The sequence below is a fragment of the Plutella xylostella genome, chromosome Z (assembly GCF_932276165.1).
Source record: "Plutella xylostella chromosome Z, ilPluXylo3.1, whole genome shotgun sequence".
Taxonomy (NCBI): Eukaryota; Metazoa; Arthropoda; class Insecta; order Lepidoptera; family Plutellidae; genus Plutella; species Plutella xylostella.
In genome coordinates, this window is record NC_064012.1 from 76449 (window position 1) to 98447 (window position 21999).

The 21999-nt window shown below is 45.6% G+C and overlaps 2 protein-coding genes and 1 pseudogene across 2 annotated transcripts; 1 reads left to right on the forward strand and 2 right to left on the reverse strand.

Moving 5' to 3' along the window:
- Positions 1-9232: 9232 nt before the first annotated feature.
- On the reverse strand, positions 9233-10520 carry LOC125491288 (annotated as a pseudogene).
- Positions 10521-14152: 3632 nt separating this feature from the next.
- LOC125491249 lies at positions 14153-20087 on the reverse strand. Its single transcript, XM_048632766.1, has 4 exons — positions 19235-20087; positions 14805-19138; positions 14517-14722; positions 14153-14273 (listed from the first exon to the last, which is right to left on the reverse strand). The coding sequence occupies exons 1-4, from the start codon at positions 20085-20087 to the stop codon at positions 14153-14155; spliced, it is 5514 nt and encodes a 1837-aa protein (XP_048488723.1).
- Positions 20088-20523: 436 nt separating this feature from the next.
- On the forward strand, positions 20524-21402 carry LOC119692015. The gene has a single exon (XM_038110993.2). It carries the CDS (start codon positions 20524-20526, stop codon positions 21400-21402), a length of 879 nt encoding a protein of 292 aa, XP_037966921.2.
- Positions 21403-21999: the final 597 nt, after the last annotated feature.

Here is a 21999-nt window from a genome sequence, read left to right on the forward strand (position 1 = left end):
CGTCACAGCCAGCTGATGCGAAATCATCCGTTCCCGCGCAAGCGGACGTCGCGTTGTGTTCGACGTTCATTGCTGCTCCGCGTCCTTGCGTGCTTAATGCCGCTGCCGCTCAAAGTAGTACGCCGCAATGTAATACGCCTACTACTGTTTTGCTCGCTACTGCTATGGTAGCTACGTACGATAGTAAGGGTAATAAACAATTTGTAAGAGTTTTGCTGGATTCTGCATCGCAAAGTCACTTCATTACCAGCGAATGTTGTGATCGTTTGGGGTTACGGCAGAATACCATTCAACGTACTACTGTGAGGGGCTTCGGGGGAACGGAGAGGGCATCCCACGGGACAGTAGACTCACAGTTTTTCTCGCGCTTTAATAGTAACATAAAATACAAAATCAATTCTTTAGTTGTTGATAAGATTACTGACGACTTACCTACCGCTTATGTCGACTCCACCGCCCTGCCATATCTTAATAAAATAGCATTGGCAGACGACCATTTCGCTACGCCCAACAAAATCGATGTTTTGATTGGTGCTTCGCTGCTTCCACATTTGATTCTTCCCGACGACGTGGTCTCCAGTGGACCATCGGGGCCGCCCGCTATTCATACAGTGCTAGGCTACGTACTCATGGGAGTCGTGCCTGCGCTCGCCGCCCGCCCAGCATGCGTGACGTCATGCTGCGCCATAGTGCCACAGCAGCCTATGGATCATTTAATTACCCGCTTCTGGGAACTGGAAGAAGTTCCCGGCTCGCCCGTTCAGCACCCCACGGATGTTGAATGTGAACATTTTTACCGCTCGACTACGGAACGTGACCCCGTGACCGGCCGTTACACTGTAGCTCTCCCGTTTGATAAAGAAGTGTTTTTACTTGGGGACTCCTATAACATTGCTCGCAAACGTTTTTTGTGTTTGGAGAAGAAGCTCGAGGCTTCTCCCGAGCTTCGTGCCGCTTACTATGACGTCATTAAGGACTATATTTCCAAAGGTTATGTGGAGCCACTGACCGTTCCCCCGCAGGCGTCATCGGACGATTTGTCCCCGAGCTATATAATCTCGCACCATGGTGTCCTCCGCGAGGACAAGTCCACCACGAAGCTGCGCCCCGTGTTAGATGCAAGTTGCAAGACTTCATCCGGTGTCTCGCTAAACGAGGTGCTGCACAGTGGGCCAAATTTACAAGGGGACTTGTTTAAAATTATTTTAAATTTTCGCCTACACGCTGTAGCGATGACCGCTGATTGCAAACAGATGTTTCTGCAGATTATGCTTCGCGAATCTGATAGACGCTATCAGAGAATTTTATATATCGTTTTAATCCAAACGATCCTCTGGTTCTATATCAATTTAATAGAGTATGTTTCGGTTTAAAGTCAAGTCCCTTCCACGCGCTCCGCACTGTGCAGCAGCTCGTCGACGATGACGGCGCCGAGTATCCCCGCGCGGCGGAGATCGTCCCGTCCTGCCTGTATATGGACGATATCGCCTTTTCTGTTGATACAGAACAGGAGGCGGTGGACGCAGCAAAACAGCTGATTCAAATGTTCAAGGGTGCCCAGTGGGATCTTGTTAAATGGAACAGTAATTCACAATACGCACTCAATGAGTTGCCCGCTTCGCACAAGATACCTACTGAGGTTGAATTCGACAAGGCTACAGAGCATAAAATATTAGGACTCGGTTGGTCTACTGATAATGACGACTTTTATTTTAAAATCGACCCTCCTGATTTGGACTCAGTGTGTACCAAACGCACCATAATGTCAACGATCGCCCGACTTTGGGACAGAATGGGTTTCGTCGCGCCAACTGTATTGGTAGCTAAGTTATTAATTAAGAAACTATGGCAGCTGAAGGTGGATTGGGACGAAGTCCCGCCCGACCAGGTAGTAAGGCTTTGGCGACAATTTTGTCGCGAACTGCCGGCGCTTAATGAGATAAAAATCCCTCGTTGTCTCAGCGTCGCGACTGGTTGCGAGGTGACCTTGGTAGGGTTCGCAGATGCTAGTGAGCAGGCGCAAGGCGGCGTTGTGTACGTGCACGTCGCTTCTCCGTCGGGTAATGTGGTCCGCCTTCTCTGCGCGAAGTCCAAGATAGCACCCACCCCGCCCCATACGATTGCTCGTATGGAGCTTTGCGCAGTTCTTTTACTGTCGAAATTATTACGCTCAGTACTTGAAACGTATAATTCCCGCATTCCAATTAAGGTCCGCGCCTACACAGATTCCAAGGTCGCGCTTTATTGGATAAAAAATCCGCCCCACCGTTGGCAAACATTTGTTGCCAACCGTGTTATTAAAATAAATGAAAATGTATCCGCTGAAAACTTTCATCACGTCGCGGGGACAGACAACCCGGCCGACTGCCTGTCACGCGGCGTCGACCCCTCTAAACTGAAAGCCCATCCGCTGTGGTTTAACGGGCCGTCCTGGCTAGCATCGAATGCTTCACAGTGGCCTTCCTTGGATGAAGTTAACGATTCCACTTTAGACGTCGTTCCCGAGCAAAGGAACCTAGTTCACGCTGTTTTGACCCCTGCTGACGAGTGTAGTATTTACCCCGCTGCTTCTCGTTCCTCGTCATGGACCAAACTCCTGCGAATAATTGTGAATTAAACGAACTTGGGCAGTTCTTCTTTTTAACCTACATAACTTAGTCTCCATCAGTTGTGAAGAAAAAATCATGAGTTTTACAAATATTTATTTATTTATTTATATTTCAGCGTGCATTGTACTAAAAACACAACGGCTGTGCACGTTTACAAAAATATAAATTTATATTTTTGTATTTAAAATTACGTTACCGAGTGGTAAATCCGCGTGACAGAGGAGTATTTCATATGAATCTTGGCTGTCTCCCGCCACTTCATCCTGCGCATATTCGATAATGTTACAAAAAATATATATGACAACATAAAATATAAAAAATTATTTAAACTCCAGAAGATATTACCTATTTAGTAAAACAAAATATATATTTTTAAATGATTTCTGAAATATTTAAAAAAATTGTTGAAAATTTGTCTCTTACTACCTAATGTTTTAGTAGTAACATTCTGTCACGTAGGTTGCCATTTAAAATATTTGTTTGAGCCACTCGTCCTTATTGCCATCGATCTGAGTTTAAGGTCTCCTTTTCCCCTTGGTAGAATTTCCCCTTTTGAGATCCAGACACCGCGTATCGGCCATTCGCAAAGTGTGACAGGAGGTGCGTGTGTTTATTCGGCGACAGCTTCGTCACGTAGGTAATTGTTAAAATAAAATACAATGAAATTATTATTTTGTTATTTACTCATTGGTAATAACAATTACTTTGAAATCAACATGTGAATATTACACTTTATGTTACTGTTTAAATGCTAATCGACTTTGCAACACATTTTACCCCTCTGTCACACGACAAATCTGTCACATTCTTACCAAACACTCCAACCTGAGAATATTCATCAAAGAAAAATTGAAGAGAAACTACACGTTTTGGTTAAAGTACGAAGCGAAAGGAACGTCCAATACACTTGCGCTTCATTAATAAAAAGTTTCGTTAGTGAAAAAGCTAATATTGTGCTATTGTTCTCAAGAACAGACGATGAATGTGGTAGACTGTTTAATATGGTGGAGAATGATTTATCGGATGTTTGATGATAACATTAAAGTCCTTCCAGCTTCTAAGGTAATTAAAAAAGGAAAGAGTATTTTTTTCAAGTTCTAAGAGCCACTGCTGTATTTTCGAAATATGGCTGATTAAAACTTTAACAAATTACGTAATTTTCATTATGTTACTTAAATTTTAGGTTGCCGAAAATATTAATTGTGCAGATAAACATTATTTTATGTAGTTGGAACAAATTTGCCCTTTAAGTTCCTGAAATACGGATATTTCACTCTCCAGAGGTTCTCAAGTGTGATTTCATTAGTTATACTAATAATAAAGATATCTCCAGTAAATTTTTTGACTAACTTGAAACCATAATGATTTATATGTAAGTTACTAAATTATTATTTTTAAATAAAACTGTTTTATTCCAAAACGCTGCCGCATATTTAATAGAATAACAACTATGTCACATCGTTTACCACTCTGTAACGATTGGTGTCTCCTGGTAGTCAACTTATTTTTGGTCGTTTATATGTTATGTTATAAATAGTGCAACTTTGGAAAAATCATATTAAATTTAGTCATTGATGTTAACGTCTATGCTGTTAATTTTTTACTGTAATTAGTAGCGAAAAAATATTTATAGCAAAAACAAGCTTCATTTTAGCTGAAATTGTGACAGAGTGGTAATAACTACTTAATAAATATTTTGTTATTACTAAAAATCCATTCTTTCATATGTTTTCTAAAATGGTATTTTGTTTATTAACGTATCAAAAAAGTTTCATTTTAATCGACGAAGACTATTTCGTTAAAATAAAATAAAAGATTCTGTGACGAAGGTGTAATTTTCTTTGCCTTATCCACGTATTATGTTCTGAAAATCTTGAAAAAATACTTAAACTTCGCGGCCAACCACCTTTTTCGATAGAATAGAAATGTAGCTATCATAAAAATTATAAGAGTTCACCAAAAAGCTAAAGTTATTTTTTTCAAATTCGGGATAATTTTTTATCCATTATGTAGGTTAAAAAGAAGAACTGCCCACTTACCTTGTGAAGTTCGATTCCAATTATACGAACACCGAAACCGAAGACGATTACTTTAGATTACTTGCAGCAGCACACGAGATGATGCTGTCTCAGTCACACTCTTTAAAGTCCTACCACTTAATAAACCTGAAAACATCTTCCTTCTCGCTCACTCACTGGCCGGCCGGCAGGGGCGCGCGCGCGCCTTCGTCATTGTTTCAGAGTCCCCAGTAAACAAAATTCAATTTATTTTTAAGGGGGTTTAACAGGGTAGGGTGGGAACGCAGTAATCGTCTTCGGTTTCGGTGTTCGTATAATTGGAATCGAACTTCACAAGGTAAGTTCGTTTAATTCACAATTATACTTCACACCTCAACCGAAGACGATTACTTTAGATTACTTGCAGATGTTTAGAGTCATGAAATAATAAAATGAATTGAATTTTTAACAAAAAGTGTTGGTTTTATTTAACTCCAAACAAATCACCCAACTTAAATAACGACAATTTAACGTATGTATAATTATAATATAATTATATTGATTATAATTAATCAGATTTTTGTATGCGTAGCTATAGAAATAAATATGCCTAAAGCTCGACCAACTTAGTAGGTAATTCCTTATAAAACTAGTATTCCTTTATTATAATCTTGACTTATAAAAATATCAATATCAATAAATGGTTTAGTTTTAAGTAGGCCTTATTATTTCAATGGGGACTACCGTTTTTTTGCTCACCAGTTGGCGCCACTGTCGACTGAGGTAAAGAGGTACCATAGCTGTCAAATTTATCAAAGGCGACTTTATCAAATTGGCGCCAAATAAAGTTTTTAAATCTTGAATCTTATAAGCTTATTAATTATAAAATAACTATCATCATATCGAGTTACTATGCCGCAATGTTGTTCAGATCCGTTATATTGGGAAAGAAAAGGAGGACATATGTTACCAAGTGATAAAACTGTTCTAAAACAGTGGCTTGTGAAATAATTATTATCCGATAATCTCGTGTTTGTGAAAATCATTATAACCAATTTCAGAAAGAACATAATGTAAATAAGGATTAGGCATTTAATAAATACACTAAAAATAAAAGAATTACACACTGATTTAACTTTTATTTATCCTCTCCGTTTAAACACACTGCTATACAAAAAATATAACACATTAGTAATCCACACAATGAATGCTGGTTGAGTTGTTAGTTGAAACTTAATAATGGTAGTATAGTATACTAAGTATTCTATTATTTGTGGGGGTGTCAGTACCTGCACCTGGCTCACTCGAATGGAGCCTTTGTCCATGTCCGCCTTAAGGTCTAAACTCCACTCCTAAGCTTGGACCATTTCCTACCACACTGGTCCTCTGCAGGTTGGTGGGTTCGAAAATCTAGATGCAGGTTTTATCACGATGTTTTCATTCACCGTAAGAGCGATGGTATGTACGGTGGCCTGCGCCTAAAAGTAGTTAGGCGGCGATTTTAAAATAGCGATCTCAAGCTCACATGCTGCTCAAGCACATCCACATAAACACCACTGCTACACACATCACACACAACACATCCCCGGATTTATAACAGATGTAGCTGGTCCCTTCATCATCAGGGATCGCTATTTTAAAAACTCCGCCTGTATACTTTTAGGCGCAGGCCACCGTACACTGTACATAAATTCCAAAGTAGTTACTCATTGGTGACAATATCTAGATCTGGAGTTTCATTTTTAGTGTTTACACTGCTATACAAAGTTTCTTAAGGCCACTCAACAGTATACACTGAATCATTTTGTTGTATGATGCTGTCCTCTACGTTAACAACCAAGTTACTGTTACAGTCATAGTCTTGGTGTCTGTAAAAAGCAAAAACATAGCTGTTACCTAAGCAAACAAGCATACATTTCGTAAAAAATAAGTTTGTAAACAGTAAACAAACTAACCTCTGAATTAGCTGCTCTTTGAGACCGCTTATTTATGCGCCTCTTTTCCTTAATTCAGCTTTCAAAGCGTGCACATTCATCGATAAATAATCCATATTTGCGATAATTTCGCGAAAAGAGATCACTTTTCAACAGGGAAATGAACGAAAATATAATTTATCACGAAGCCCGCCAAACAAATTATATGAAAAGTAAAATGTCACTTAACCTCAGTCGACACCAGCGCCCCTAGCGGCAAATTCACACGCGTTACTCCCCATTGAATCAAATATTAAAGACTGCTTCAACATAATTAGCATCCGGCCTAAGTAGGTCTTTTTTATAATATTTCAAGAATACATTTGATGAATCAGACCACCCCGCTGCCTTGCGAACCACTTCTATATTAACCCCTGCGCTGTGAGCAGCCGATGTGGACGCATGCCTGGTACTGTGTGCGCCAAAAATGCCTACGTCAATTCCGCTTGCTTCCAAGGCTTTTTTAACCCAGTGACCCAATGTTTGTGATCCCACTTTTTTGTATGGCTTTCTAACACTTATAAACAGATGATCATCTGACTGTTCACCGCGCAAGGTTTTTGTTTTGTCGATGTATGATTTAACTGATAACGCTGGACAAATTTGCGGAGATTCTCGAATGTATGGCAAATTTAATAGTGGCTGGCAAGTCCCAGGTCGTGATGTTTTTATCAAATCTGGTATTTTAATTAGAATTGAATTCTGTTGGAACTGTATGTTTTTGAGTTTGATTAAACTAAGAGTTTGCATTCTTTGAGCTGAAGCTAAAGCTATTAATGTCACAGTTTTGATGGTTAAATCAGCTACACTTACATTATTATATGGAAAATAACTGGAAAGATAATTTAATACATTCAAGGGATCCCATGTAAAATCATATTTAGGTCTAGGTGGCCTCAGTCTGTAAGTTCCTTTTAAAAATCTAGTTATACAATCATCTGTAGTAACCTTTTTTCCTAAAATTATTGACAATGCTGAACGGTACGTATTAAGAGAGCTATAGCCACAGCCTGAATTAAAAATTTCAGTCAGAAAAATTAAGACATTTGTTGGTGACGATTCATAAACATTAATGCGATTCCTAATACAAAAATTCCACCAGGCCTTTAAACTCGAATTATATTGAGAAATTGTATTTTTTGCAAAAGATGCTAGAACTATATCCAGGGATTCTGGTGGAACACCACGATGTTTTAGCGATTCCCTGATAATCTCGCTGCCACCAGGGTAAGATTCGCATGTAATGAATGATAGTTCCTGAAAGGAGAGAATAATAGATGCTCACTTGGTTGAAATACAAGTTTTTTTGATACGATTAATCTAGACCACAGGGGATACCATGCTTGTGATGGCCACATAGGAACCACTAAAACCCCATTTGCTTTGTCAGATAAGATTTTTTGTAGTACTCTTGCTACTAAGCTAAAGGGGGGAAACGCGCAAAAGTTCAGGCTTTGCCAACTAAAAGTAAAAGCATCTATTAATTCTGCATCAGGGTCGTGTTTCCAAGACGAATATCTTGGGTACTTCGCATTTTGTACACTCGCAAACAAATCAAATTCAAGAATACCAAAACAATTCTCAATCTGGGTAAATGCATAATCAGCCAGTTCCCATTCTGTATCGACATTAATTAAACGTGAACCGTAATCAGCAACATTGTCAGGTGACTTTACATAAGATGCAAAAACGAATAGGCCGCGAACTTCACACCACTGCCATATATCACGGGCTATATTATTTAAATGTGTGTGTTGCACACCACCCATTCTATTTATGTAACATATTGCAGTACTATTGTCAATTCTTAATAGCAACTCGCAGTTCGTTAATTTCGCGGCGAAAATTTTTAAACCGATAAATGCAGCCTTCAGCTCTAAAGTGTTTATGTGAAGCGATAGCTCTGATTCATTCCAATTGCCTCTGGCTGATTCTCCTCCGCAAACAATGCCCCAGCCCGTCAATGAGGAGTCGCTAAATATTTCTTTTACATAATTCTGTTTGCGAAATGGACAAAAAGAACTCATTATATGTGTTGCCCACCAATTTAAATCAGTAGTTAAATGTGATGGAAGTATCATTTGTTTATTATAATTATCTGTATTATTTAACGCCAAAAACTTTTCCCTTTCAAATATTTTTGTGTAAACCCAGCCGTACTGGACAGCTGGGCATGCTGATGTTAGTAAACCTATGAATTCCGCGAACTGTCTGATTGTACATTTTTTAAGTTTAATGAATTTTTTGGCTTTGTCCCTTATGCGTATTTTCTTATCTTGTGGTAAATTTAGTGTCATATTATGAGTGTCAAAATTAAAACCAAGAAATTTGCAATATGTGCTCGGAATAAGTTGGCTTTTACTGATATTGATGACAAAACCCAGAGATTCTAAGAATTGTTTTGTTATTTTTATATTTTCTAAGCATTCGGTGTATGTTCGGCCAATGCACATAAAATCGTCGAGATAATTAACCGACATTAAGCCCATTGAACGTAAATAATGAACAACAGGTTTGATTATTTTAGTGAAAACATACGGCGCCGTGCATAAGCCAAATGGGAGAACATTAAATTCATATAGATTTGTGTTCCACTCGAACCTCAACATCTTTCTGTCTGCTTCATTGACTGAAATAAAAAAATATGCGTCCTGTAAATCAATAGTAGCCATATAATAATTATGTTCTAAAAGTTTTAAAGCCGTGCGGTGGTCTTCCATTTTAAAATGATAAGTTTCAATAAATTTATTTAATTGCTTTAAATTTAAAATAAATCTATGTTTCCCATTTGGCTTAGGAACCGTAAAAATAGGCGAAATGTATTGTAATTCACAATGGGAACAGCTATTTATCACATTAGATTTTAACATAGCAGTAATACATTGCTCAATAGCTAAAGTTTCCGATTTAGAAAACTTCGCAGTTCTAGAAGCATACGGCTGCATAGGCATATCCTTAAAGGGAATCTCATAACCGAGAATCCAAGATAATATTAGGCTGTCATTAGTAATAGCACGCCATTTATCATAAAATAAGCGCAGTCTACCAGCAATCGATATGTTAGGTACCTGGGCTAACTCCTGGTTAGAGGTAGAGGCTACCGCCTCGTTGTCCGTCCGCGTCCGTTGGGCTTCCTCCAGCTCGAAGACTCGTAGCGGCGGTGATCCCGGCCTCTCGAAGATGTCGCTGCTCCCGCGCCTGACGACGCCGGCGGCTTCTGCTGCGAGGGGTACTGGCGCGCTGCCGAGGCCGGACCCCGCGCCCCCCGGTAGTTTAAAGTTCCTCTTTGTACCTGTCCAGCTGCTGGTAGTCTTGAAGGCCGAGGAGTTCTTAAATCCATGGCGACTCGGGTTATCTCCTTGTCTTGTTTTAACTGTTCGGCCAGATCTGCTCCAAATAGAAACTCATCAATCATTGTGTTCTTCAGCGTTTCACGCATGTCTTTGTTAATTACATTTATGATAGCATAACGTCTCGACTGAGATTCTCTATAGTGAAAATCGCACAGGAGACGCCCTGCGTCACTAAGAGGCTTTATGATGTCTTACGGAACTGCATTTCCTTTATTTGACAGTGCTATATTCAGTGATTTTCCCAGGGCTGCAAGGCAACTTGATAGTTGATTTTGTTTGCTCTCGTTAAAAGATTCCTTCTTTTTATTAGGCTCACTTAAAAAACGCCTGACTTGAGGGTTAAGCTTGGGCGCCCTTAGACTCCCACAGTTTTCTGGGGGCAAGTATAGTTTACAAAGTTCGGACTTGACTTCTTTGTCAAGGCCCTTTGCCAAAATATGCTTCCATCTAGGCAGTATCTGATTATGCAAATCTTCGCCGAATTTGTTTTCATTAGATGGGTCATCACCCAAAATCTGAAGTATTTCTGGATCTAGGTCCGCTTCGGTTTCCCTGTCATCCATTTCATTTATTATTTCAGTGTCTACTACTTCATCTGTAACAAATGAGAAATCCATATAGAATATCCTCATATTGTAAACAACATAATAATTGACAAAGCATATAGGTTGACAAATGATCGTCCCATCACGATATACGTGGGGTAGGTACATATAACAATCCGTATAGGATGTTTGTACCGCGATACCAGCAACGTAACAAGCCATTTAGGATGTCCGTAAAATATTCATATAGCAGCGTTTAAACCAAGCAAATGTACAGCTTTCATAATATTAATCACAATAAAAATGATAATTAAAAGCATAATAGGCGGCGTTTTTTGGCGGCCTGGCCCGGTTACCCGGCGTGCTTCAGCTGGATGACAAGATCGCATGGTAACCGACCCGACAAGGTAGCCCGAGGAGGGCGGGCACGTGCCTTTGGGCGGGCGGCGTGGAGCCCCGCGCGCCGCACAGTACGCGACGGCTGGCTGGCCCCGTCCATCGAATACAACATCGCAACCCGCGGTCACATTGCTCAAGTGCGGGTAAACGAACAATAACGACTTTTATGAAAAAAAATAAAATATTTTACTAACCTGCATGCATAGGCGAAAGCACAATCGTGTTTCCGTCCGCCGCTCCTCTTTCGCTTTCAATGGGCGAATTTAGCGTGTCATGCGAATCCTGTGACACTTCCGACGACGAAGAATTCAACCGCCGACGCTTTAGCATTTCCTTTAACCTCCTATTTTCTTTGCGCAAACGTTTACTATCCCTCGATCTTGATCTCTTCCGTTTTTTCCCCATGTTTAACGAATAAATACTGTAAATTCCTTAAATCTGGCAAAAAAATATTTTAAATATCGAACGCGTGTGACTTCGACAACACAAAAACGTGTAATGACGAAGGCGCGCGCGCGCCCCTGCCGGCCGGCCAGTGAGTGAGCGAGAAGGAAGATGTTTTCAGGTTTATTAAGTGGTAGGACTTTAAAGAGTGTGACTGAGACAGCATCATCTCGTGTGCTGCTGCAAGTAATCTAAAGTAATCGTCTTCGGTTGAGGTGTGAAGTATAATCGTATATATATGTAGGGTTTTAAAACTATTACCACGCCGCGAACCTACGTGTTTTACCGCTACTGACTTGGAGTACGCAGAAACTAAATTGCTGCAAATACTCCAAAACAAACATTTTAAAGATGAGTTATTAAATATTAAAAATGACTTGCCTGTTTCCCCGGTGCTTAATAAATTAAGATCGTTTTTACACAACGACCTAATCCGAGTTGGCGGGCGACTCTCCAATTCCGATTTAGATTTCGATAATCAACACCCGGTACTTCTGCCTCGTGATGATCACGCGGTTAACCTGATAATACAATATTATCACAAAAAATATTTGCACGCAGGGCCAGAGTTGCTCCTGTCATTACTTCGCCAGAAGTACTGGATTCTATCTGCTCGGCGCGTAGTGCGGAGGATAGTGCACCAATGCAATGTTTGTTTTCGCGCGCGCCCGCGTCCGACTTATCCGCTGATGGCTGACTTGCCCGACTGTCGCACGAAGCAAGTTACGAAGCCATTCACCCACACAGGTTGTGACTACGCAGGGCCTATCGCTTACACTCCTGTTCGTCGCCGTGGAGCTAAGGCTATGAAGGCCTATATTTGCGTCTTCACATGTCTTACCACTCGCGCACTACATATTGAGGTAGCGACTGACCTGAACACCGCCAGTTTTTTGGCCGCTTTAAAGCGTTTCTTGTCCCGCCGAGGCCCGGTAAAGGTCATGCATTCTGATAGGGGAACTAATTTTGTCGGCGCTAATTCTTACCTACGCGACCTTTACAAATTTCTAAACAGCGACGAATTCAGTTGCAGTCTCAAGCAGGAGCTCACAGAAAACCGAATTGAATGGAAATTTAACTGCGCAGCCAGTCCACATTTCGGGGGGTGCTGGGAGAGCATGGTGAAGGTGGTAAAGAATCACCTATTTAAAGTGATTGGTCAACAGCTGCTTTCATATGAAGAGCTGGTTACTGTACTCGCTCAAATCGAGAGTGTACTCAATTCGCGGCCTCTTACAGGCGAGGGTCTGGAAGCCGGCCGCCTTTTCCTGGTCTCCTGAACTGCCTCCAGCGACCAGGTAGGTGCACGACACTTCATCAACCCTTTCCCTCGGTGAGACACCTTGCTGTAGTTTCTTTTATTTTTTTTCTATCGAAGGGACTCCGGCTTAGCGGCGTTACCAGACACAATAAATATGATCGGCACGACAGTGGAACTGGAAGAGCTAATTAACAAATACATAGATGTAACAACGATGTCATGCGACGAGGCCATTCCAAAAACCAAAATGGCAAGTAAAACACGCCTTCCCTGGTGGAACGATGAGCTACAGAACCTGAAAAGTGAAGTGTCTAAAAAGAAGAGGAGAATTACGAGTAGATGTGCTGCTCCACGACGCCGGAACTGGGTGGTGAAGGAATACCTGGAACAAAAAGAAAAGTATGAATTAGCGGTGAGCAAGGCACAAAATGAAGGATGGAAGGAGTTTTGCGGGAAACAAGACGGCGAAAGTTTATGGGATGGCATCTACAGGGTGATCGCAAAAGCAAAAAGGAGACACGAAGATATGCCCATGGTAGAGGAGGGTAGAACTTTGAGTCCGGAGGAGTCAGTGAGCCTGCTGGCTAAAACTTTCTTTCCTGAAGACTGCACAAATGGGGACACAGCCGAACATCTGGCTACAAGGGAAGCAGCTGTGAAGTCTACTGAGATAAGACAAGACGACTCATGGGATCCACCTTTCACAGCTGACGAACTTAGATTTGCAGTGAGAAGTTTTAGCTGCAAGAAGGCGCCCGGCAGTGACGGTTTTACAGCCGATATCTGCAGTGCTGCCATCGCCGCTGACGAAGAAGCATTCCTGGCCATCACGAACAAGTGCCTTGAGATAGCGCATTTCCCGATTCCTTGGAAGGAAGCCGCAATAGTGATACTCAGGAAATATGGAAAAGAAGTCTATACTGTCCCAAAAGCACATCGACCCATTGGGCTATTGTCGATGCTGGGCAAAATCCTTGAAAAAATGCTAGTAAGGAGGATAAGATGGCATGTGTCTCCAAGGATGAACCCACGGCAGTATGGCTTTGTCCCATAAAGAAGTACTGAGGATGCACTGTATGACATCATCGGGTACATCGATTCAAAAATGAAGGACAAAAAGATCGTAGTACTAGTCTCACTTGACATTGAGGGGGCTTTTGATAGTGCATGGTGGCCTGCGGTAAAATGTCAGTTGGCCGAAAAGCGATGTCCTTGCAATCTCCGTAGGTTAGTGGCCAGTTACCTGGAAGACAGGACAGTATCTATGAAATATTCAGGGGCAGAGTGCAAGAGAAACACCATAAAAGGCTGCGTACAAGGCTCGATCGCAGGCCCTACATTCTGGAATTTGCTGCTTGACCCACTCCTCCAGGAACTAGAGGACAGTCGTATTTACTGTCAAGCGTTTGCTGACGACGTGGTGCTCATCTTCTCCGGTGACACGGCACTAGAATTAGAGAGCCAGATCAATGTCAGTCTTGCCCGTGTGAGCGAGTGGGGGATCACAAACAAGCTTAAATTTTTGTTACAATGTTTTATGGACGTGGTCTGAAATAAAATTTTATTCTATTCTATTCTATTCTTAAATTTGCTCCGCATAAAACAAACGCGATGTTGCTGTTGGGGGTGGACTGTATTTTGAAAGTCTTCTTCAGGTTTTCCAGTTGTTCTTTATTGTTCCTCTTCTGTTTCCTGAATGACAAATTTTCATACAAATTGGGCCTATATATATAGTCAGAATTAGTCACGCAAGCGATACCTGTCTGAGTGAGATACCTAACTCTAATTTGCCTACCAATGAAATCAAAGTATTTACATCTTACAAACTATGATTACGAAACTATTATGTACATGTTATTTCTAAGCTAAACTTAATCTAATCTTCTTAGCCTAGGTATTTTCGTCGTGAACATTCTCCCGCCGTCGCTATCTTGCGATTCTATTGGCAGCACGACGATCCTCTTGGTTGGTCGACGCAGCACGTGCCCGTTGCTCGTAGTGATGTCGACGACTCGCACGATGTCGTCCTTCCCTGGGTGGACAGCTGTGACTCGTCCTCGGGGCCAGGTGTTGCGGGGGTTGTTGGAGTCGCACACGATGACCAGGTCGCCGATCTTCGGTTGGCTGCCGGTGCTGTGAGGCTCCCGCCGGTGTTGGAGTAGCGGTAGGTACTCCTGCATCCACCTCTGCCAGCCGTTGAGCTCGTCTCCAGTGCTGTCGTGCGTGGTCGTCCTCTTCGCTGAAGATCCCCGGCGTCGGCACGTGGCAGTTGGGCCCGATGAGCAGCAGGTTCGGTGTGAGAGCCACGGGGTCGTCCGGACTCACCGCCACATGAGTGAGTGGGCGGGAGTTCACGGTGCTCTCCACCTCAGCCAGCAGGGTGCTGAGTGTCTCGTCGCTGGGGTACTTCTCGTGCAGCGTCGCTCGCAGGGCATCCTTCACCGTGCGCACCATCCGCTCCCACGCCCCGCCCATGAATGGTGAGGCGGGCGGTATGAAGCGCCACATGATGTGTCGGCGCGCAGCTTCCTCCTGCAGGGCCTCCGTGGCGGCCTCGGTGAGCTCCTTGTCGGCAGCCTTGAAGCCTGTCGCGTTGTCGCTCCACAGCTCGGTTGGACAGCCGCGCCTGGCTATCAGGCGGCGCAGCGTAGCGATGGTGGAGTCCGCGCTGAGTGAGGCCGCTACCTCCAGGTGCACAGCCCTCGTAGTCATGCAGGTGTAGAGTGCGACGTATCTCTTCTCTCGGTGTCGGCCCACAGTCACCTCGAGCGGGCCAAAGTAGTCTAGACCCGTGTAGGTGAACGGTCTGACATGGTGGGCCAGGCGTGCTGCAGGCAGGTCTCCGGTGGCGGGGCTGGACGGCTTCGCTTTCTTCATTCTGCAGGTGAGACACGACTTCACGACATTCTTCACAGTCGGTCTTATCTTGATTATCCACAGCCGTTGTCGTAATTCATTCACGACTATTTCAGTCCCGCCGTGGTGCAGCTGTTCGTGTACATGTTGAATGTACAGCCTCGTGTATCTGTGCTTTCCATCTAGCACAGCTGGGTTCGCCGTCTCTTCATTGATGGCGTCGGTGGCAGCGATGCGTCCCTTCAGGCGAAGTATCCCGTAGTCATCGGTGTAGGTACTTAAGCTTTTCAGCTTTTCAGTACCAGTGTGCGCGAAGTCGAAGCATTCTCGTTGTGAAAACTCGATCCATAGTCGCTCGGCGTGAATTAGGTGTTCCGCCGCGACTGTCTTGTACTTTCTCCGTGGAGTGTTTTCGTGCTTCTTTTTCGTTGTCGGTGCTCTTGCTGTGTTCTTCCACTCGCCGTTTTGAGGTGCATTTTCTCTTGTTCTCTTGCGTCGTGCGGCGTGAGTGGCGTGCTTGTTGGCACGACACAGGCTGACGAACTGTAGTACTCGAGCGGTAACATGTATGAGTCGTGTCCACCTCGAGAATCGCTCGATGTCCGGCAGGTGGGCGTGTCCGAGCGACACGACGGCGCAGCTCTCCTTCTCCTCGCCGGTCTTGAGCGCTTCTTCCCTGTTCTCCGTGGGCCAGTGTTCTTCAGCGTGCCGCAGGAACTCGGGCCCGTTGAACCAGCGGTGCTGCGCGTCGAAGTCGTGCGGTGTGGCTCGAGTTGCGTCGTCGGCGACATTTTCAGCTGTAGGTACCCATCTCCACTCGCTTTTCTTTGTTGACTCCTCGATTTCAGCGAGCCTGTGAGCGACGAAGGTCTTGAATGTGCGTGGCTCAGCTCGTATCCACGCCAGCACCGTCCGTGAGTCGCTCCAGAACACTCTTCTCGTGATGTCTTCATAATCGTGTTCTGATCGAGTTGTGTTCGAGATGCGAGTCCCGAGTACCGCGGCCTGTAGTTCCAGCCGCGGTATCGACGTAGGCTTGATTGGTGCCACTCTGCTCTTCGCCATGGCTAGTGTGATCTTCACGCTGCCGTCTGCTCGTTGTATTCTCCAGTAGGCGGCTGCGACATATGCCTCTTCACTTGCATCGACGAATGTGTGTAGTTCTCGCGTAGCAGTCGGCTCGTAGTCGTAGCACCTCGGAATTCGTAGCTCTCGTAGCGCTCGTAGGTTGGACAGCCAGTTGTGCCATCTGCTCTGTAGTTCCTCGGGGATAGGGTCGTCCCAGCCGGTCCCGTAGCGCCATGAGTCTTGCATTATTCTCTTGGCCGGCGTAGTCACGGGCGAGATCCAGCCGAGCGGGTCGTAGAGCGACATGATCACGCTGAGTGCTTCTCTCTTCGACGGCGGACGGTCCCCTCGTAGCACCTCAGCCGGCGTCTTATGAGTGTTAAGACGAAAGCCGAGGTTGTCTTCGTGTACGTGCCACATGAGGCCAAGTGTCTTCTCTATTTCGCTCCCGCCGATGTCGATCGTAGCTGTCTCGGCGTCGGTGACGAGATCGCGTAGTACTCGTCGCTCGTTCGATGCCCATCCGCGTAGTTCGAAGCCCGCTTGTCGATGTATCTCGTCGACTGTTTTCGTGACGTGCTGGGCCTCCTCCACCGACGTGAAGCTCTGCAGGTAGTCGTCCATGTAGTGGTTCTTCTCCATTGCTCGGACGGCCTCGGGGTGCGTGTCGGTGAAGTCTCTGGCGTTTCTGTTCTTGATGAAGAGTGCTGTGCACGGTGATGATGATGCGCCGAAGATGACGGACGTCATGCGGTACTCGTCTGGTGTACCCTCCCGCCGGTCGCCGCGCCAGAGGAAGCGCAGCGCGTCTCGGTCGCACTCCTTGATGCGTATCTGCATGAACATCTCTTTGATGTCCGCGCTGACTGCGTAGGGGTGCTGCCTGAACCGCATGACCACCCCAGGGAGTGACTGAAGCAGGTCGGGGCCGGTCAGCAGCATGTCGTTCAAGCTGCGTCCATGTGACTTCGCTGCGGCGTCGTGCACCAGTCGTATCTTCTTCTTCTCGGGGTTGCAGACGGCGAAGTGCGGCAGGTACCACGTTCTGTCTTGCGTCGGGAGTGTGGTGGCGGGCTCGGCGTATCCGGACTTCAGCATATTCTCCATGCGCTCTTCATACTTCTTCTTGAGTTCTGGGTCACGGTCGAGCTTGCGTTCGAGGCTGCATAGTCGTTTCAGTGCGTCTTGACGGTTGTTAGGTATTTTCTCATTTTCTTGTTTCCATAGCAACCGAGTTTCGAAGCGACCATCGGGCAGCCGGCGACTTTCCTCTTCCAGTTTTCTCGTGGCTTGCTCTTCTGGATCTGTCGTCGGTTTTCTTGCTTCGATGCCCAGGGACTCCAGCTCGAAGTAGTGCTTCATCATTTTCTCCATTGATTCTTCAGCGCTCGTGACGTGTCCGCAGAAGTTGATTGGTTTGCTCTGTGTGGTGCGGCAGCCGTGCAGTACCCAGCCGAGCTGTGTGCGAGATGCTACAGGCTGGTCGCGGCGGCCGTCTCGGACTTCCCTCGAGAAAATTAAGTCCCAGTTGTCCTGGCCGATGAGCAGCTTCGGCGATGCCCCCTCGTAGGCGAGTTCTTCTTGGATGTCGCTCAGGTGGCTGCAGTCGTCGACTTCTTCTTTCTTCACCGTCTGAGTGATGAAGTCGAGCTTCTCGACTGTGCGTGCGTCTTCAAGCTTGAACTCTTCTTGTGCGTGCTTGCCCCGTATGGTGAAGTCGACTTTCTTGCTCTTCGAGTGTCGAACTTCTTTGCCGCTGACTCCTTGCACCCACATCGGATCAGTGGGTCCGTCGAGGCCGAGAGAGTTGGCCACGTCTGCGTCGATGATCGTGATGGTGCTTCCCTCGTCGAACAGTGCGTAGGTTTCTATACTGGAGTGAGGGCCAGTAAGTACCACGGGCGCTATTTTCAAGTAAGCGCGGCGGCGCTCGCTCTTGTTTGCTGCGACGGTCGGCTTCTCTGTCGTGGACGCGGTGACCTCTTCGTGCTTCTCTTCTTTCTTTGCGGCTTCATGATGTAGGAGCTTGTGGTGGCGCAGGTTGCAGCCGGAGACACCGCAGGGCTTTGCTTTGCACGTGAAGCGGCGATGTGTGCTACGTAGGCAGCGGAAGCACATCTTGTTCTGCTTCGCTATTTCCCAGCGCTCGTCAGTCGTCTTCTCGTTGAACTTCGTGCATTCAGGTAACTTGTGAGCCTGTTTGCACATAGGGCAGCCGTCCTCTTCTTCCTTGTGTGTGTTCTCGGCGGCGTAGGTACGTTCCGTCTTCTTTTTCGCAGCTTTCTCCCTCGCACTCACGGGTGTAGGTGCGCTGTTGTTGATCTGCTCGAGCGCGGCGTATGGGCCGCACTTGTCCGCTTCGTGGTTCAGGTAGGTGGACAGCTTCTTCAAGTTCGCTTCTTCTCCATGTTGCGTGAAGTTGTACTCGTACCATTTGTCACGAAGAATCGGTGTGAGCTTCTCTATTGCAGTGCGCTCGATCTCCGGGTTGTAGAGGAAGTGCGGTTTCTTCAGTGCTTCGATCGTAGCTACGATGTTGGCCAGCTTGCTTGCGAAGATGCACAGGTCACGTGGGCTCTCAGCTAGCTTCGGTAGTTTCTTCACTTTGTCGAGCTCGTTGAGTATGAGTGCTTCTGGCCGCCCGAATCGTCATTCCAAGCCCTGTATAATGACGACAGGGTTCGGATCGCTGATAAGTAGACAGCTGACGGCGTCGAGGGCGGCCCCACGCAGGCTTTTTCTCAGGCGGGCGACGTTTTCTATCTTCGTGAAGTACTTCTCGGTTTCATGGTAGGCCGCACGAAACGGTAGCCACTCGCTGCTGTTTCCGTTGAACGTAGGTAGATCTTGAATGTACCGTGGCGGCTCTCTGTAGCCGCCGCCGCTCAGCACACTCTTGAATAGTGCGGCGAGCTGCGTGACGTCTTCACTCGACGACTTTTCTTGTTGGCGCTCGGGAGGCGCGCGCTCTTCATGCTGCGGCGCCTCGACGACCCGTGGCGGTTCTGTAGGTATCCACGGGGTGGGAGGGGCCTGTGTCTGGCCCCTCACGGGGGACGAGCCTCTTGCATGGCCCGCTGTGAGAGCGAGAGCAGGGGGCGGGGGCTTAGAGGATTGCTCCTGCACCCACTGCTCGATGCGCTTGCTCTTGTCGACGATGTCTTCGTCTTCCTCGTCGGACGAGTCCTCCGCTTGTATCCGCATGAGCTTCACCTTCGCTAGTTCGGCGGCGGCTTGTGCTTCCTTCTGTTGCGCCTCGGCCAACCGCTCCTTAGCCTCCAATTCCGCGAGGAATCTCTTGCGGGAGGCTTTGGAGTGATGTGACCGGGGCCGTAAGGTAGCTGGCTGCGATGTGACTTGACGCACCACAGTGACCACGCTCGTTTCCTGAGGTGGCGGCGTCGCAGGGCGCTCTGATCCGGTAGCGCTTGCGTTCGCCGCCGACGTGGTCGTGGCGGATGTCTCAGTCGCACCGCTTCCCGTAGTCGTAGTCGTCGTCGCGGTGTTGCTCGTGCAGACCGTGCTTGATTCGGCGGTACTGGACTCTTCCTTCCGGCTACTGTGGCTTCTAGTATCCGGCATGGTCGTTCTTCTTTATTCCCTTTTTCGGCTCTTCGATAGACCACTGTTCAGTAGGTCTGCCAATTTTCTTTCTTCTGATCCGGCTCCTCGAAGGTCCAATGTTGGGGGTGGACTGTATTTTGAAAGTCTTCTTCAGGTTTTCCAGTTGTTCTTTATTGTTCCTCTTCTGTTTCCTGAATGACAAATTTTCATACAAATTGGGCCTATATATATAGTCAGAATTAGTCACGCAAGCGATACCTGTCTGAGTGAGATACCTAACTCTAATTTGCCTACCAATGAAATCAAAGTATTTACATCTTACAAACTATGATTACGAAACTATTATGTACATGTTATTTCTAAGCTAAACTTAATCTAATCTTCTTAGCCTAGGTATTTTCGTCGTGAACAGTTGCTGACTAATAAACTTAAGTATGATACCCCACGGCTGCGCATGGGCACCACTGATATTGAGCTGGTGAACGAAATCAAGATTCTTGGCCTTATCATTGATAGAAAACTAACCTTTCAGAGCCACGTCGCCTATGTGTGCAAGAAAGCCATTAATATATACAAAGGTTTAGCTAGAGCGGCCAAAGTGACGTGGGGCCTAAATCCTGAGGTGGTGAGAACCATATACGTGGCAGCGATTGAGCCCATAATATTGTATGCGTCGAGTGCATGGGTAAAGGCAGCGGACAAAGTGTATATTAAAAACCAGCTGAACACCGTTATGAGAGGATTCGCTCAAAAAATATGCAAGGCACATAAAACTGTCTCAATGAACTCGGCTCTAATACTGACGAGACTGCTGCCACTTGACCTAAGAGTCAAGGAGGCCGCATCCCTGTATGAGGCAAAGAAAGGGAAGCCACAGCCAGTTCTGAAGGGCCGGAAAGTAGAGGAAAGGGCTAGCCCTCTCCAACGACCACACCCTTCAGAGGAGATCCAGTTGGACTTTGAGTGCCTAGAGAGTGAAGCGGAGGTGCAGGAACGCATGACGGACGGTGCAGCACACATATTCACTGATGGCAGCAAAATTGAAGGCAAGGTCGGTTCAGCGCTATCTTGGTGGAACAGCGGAAACGAAATAACCTGCCGTAAATTTAAGCTTGAAGATCACTGCACCGTCTTTCAGGCGGAACTTTACGCTGTTTACCGCGCCACAGAATTGGCGAAAACTAGGAAAGAGACCACACTCCACGTGTACAGTGACTCTAGATCGACGCTGGAATTGCTTAGAGGAAGTGACTCTTCCCACCAACTGGCTGCCAAAACGAAAGACAACATCGCGTGTCTTTCCAAGAAGGGAAAGGAGGTGGCGCTCTTCTGAGTAAAGGCTCACATCGGCATAGAAGGGAACGAAAGGGCTGATGTCTTGGCAAAAGAAGCAGCCCTAAAAAAGAAGACAAAGGCGGACTATGAGGATTGCCCGGTTTCCTTCATCAAACGAATGATCCGGGAGGGTACGGTTGATGAATGGAACCGTAGGTATACCACGGAAGATAAGGCCAACGTCACAAAAATCTTCTTCCCTGATGCTGTCAACGCGTATAGGATACGCACGAAAATAAATGTGACGCCACTGCACACTCAGATGTTCACAGGACATGGGGGCTTCTCGGAGTACCTCCATAGATTTAAGAAAAAAGACTCTGCAGCGTGCGTTTGTGATCCAGCCGTACCGGAGACCGTGCCACATATCCTCTTCGACTGTCCTAGATTCGGTAAAGCGCGCTTCGACATAAGTCAGATTCTAGACATCGACATAAATTTAAATTCAGCATCTATGTTGATAGCATATAAAATGTATAGAGTAAGGTTTATAGAATACTGTGAAAAAATATGTAAAATAGCTATAAGTAAAAACAAAACTTAAAATACTGAAAAAACATGGTATTGATATAATGATTATATTTGTAATATGTTA

Bases quoted from the DNA above. Each gene is read 5' to 3' on its own strand.
- LOC125491249 (XM_048632766.1), bottom strand. From the start codon at position 20,087: ATGCCGGATACTAGAAGCCACAGTAGCCGGAAGGAAGAGTCCAGTACC. The intron at 19,139-19,234 runs GTGGGGCCGCCC...TCGGGCGGCCAG, and splicing joins CCGCCTGAGAAAAAGCCTGC to AAGCACTCATACTCAACGAG. The intron at 14,723-14,804 runs GCACGACAGCAC...CACCGGCGGGAG, and splicing joins TCAGCGAAGAGGACGACCAC to CCTCACAGCACCGGCAGCCA.
- LOC119692015 (XM_038110993.2), top strand. From the start codon at position 20,524: ATGGGCACCACTGATATTGAGCTGGTGAACGAAATCAAGATTCTTGGC.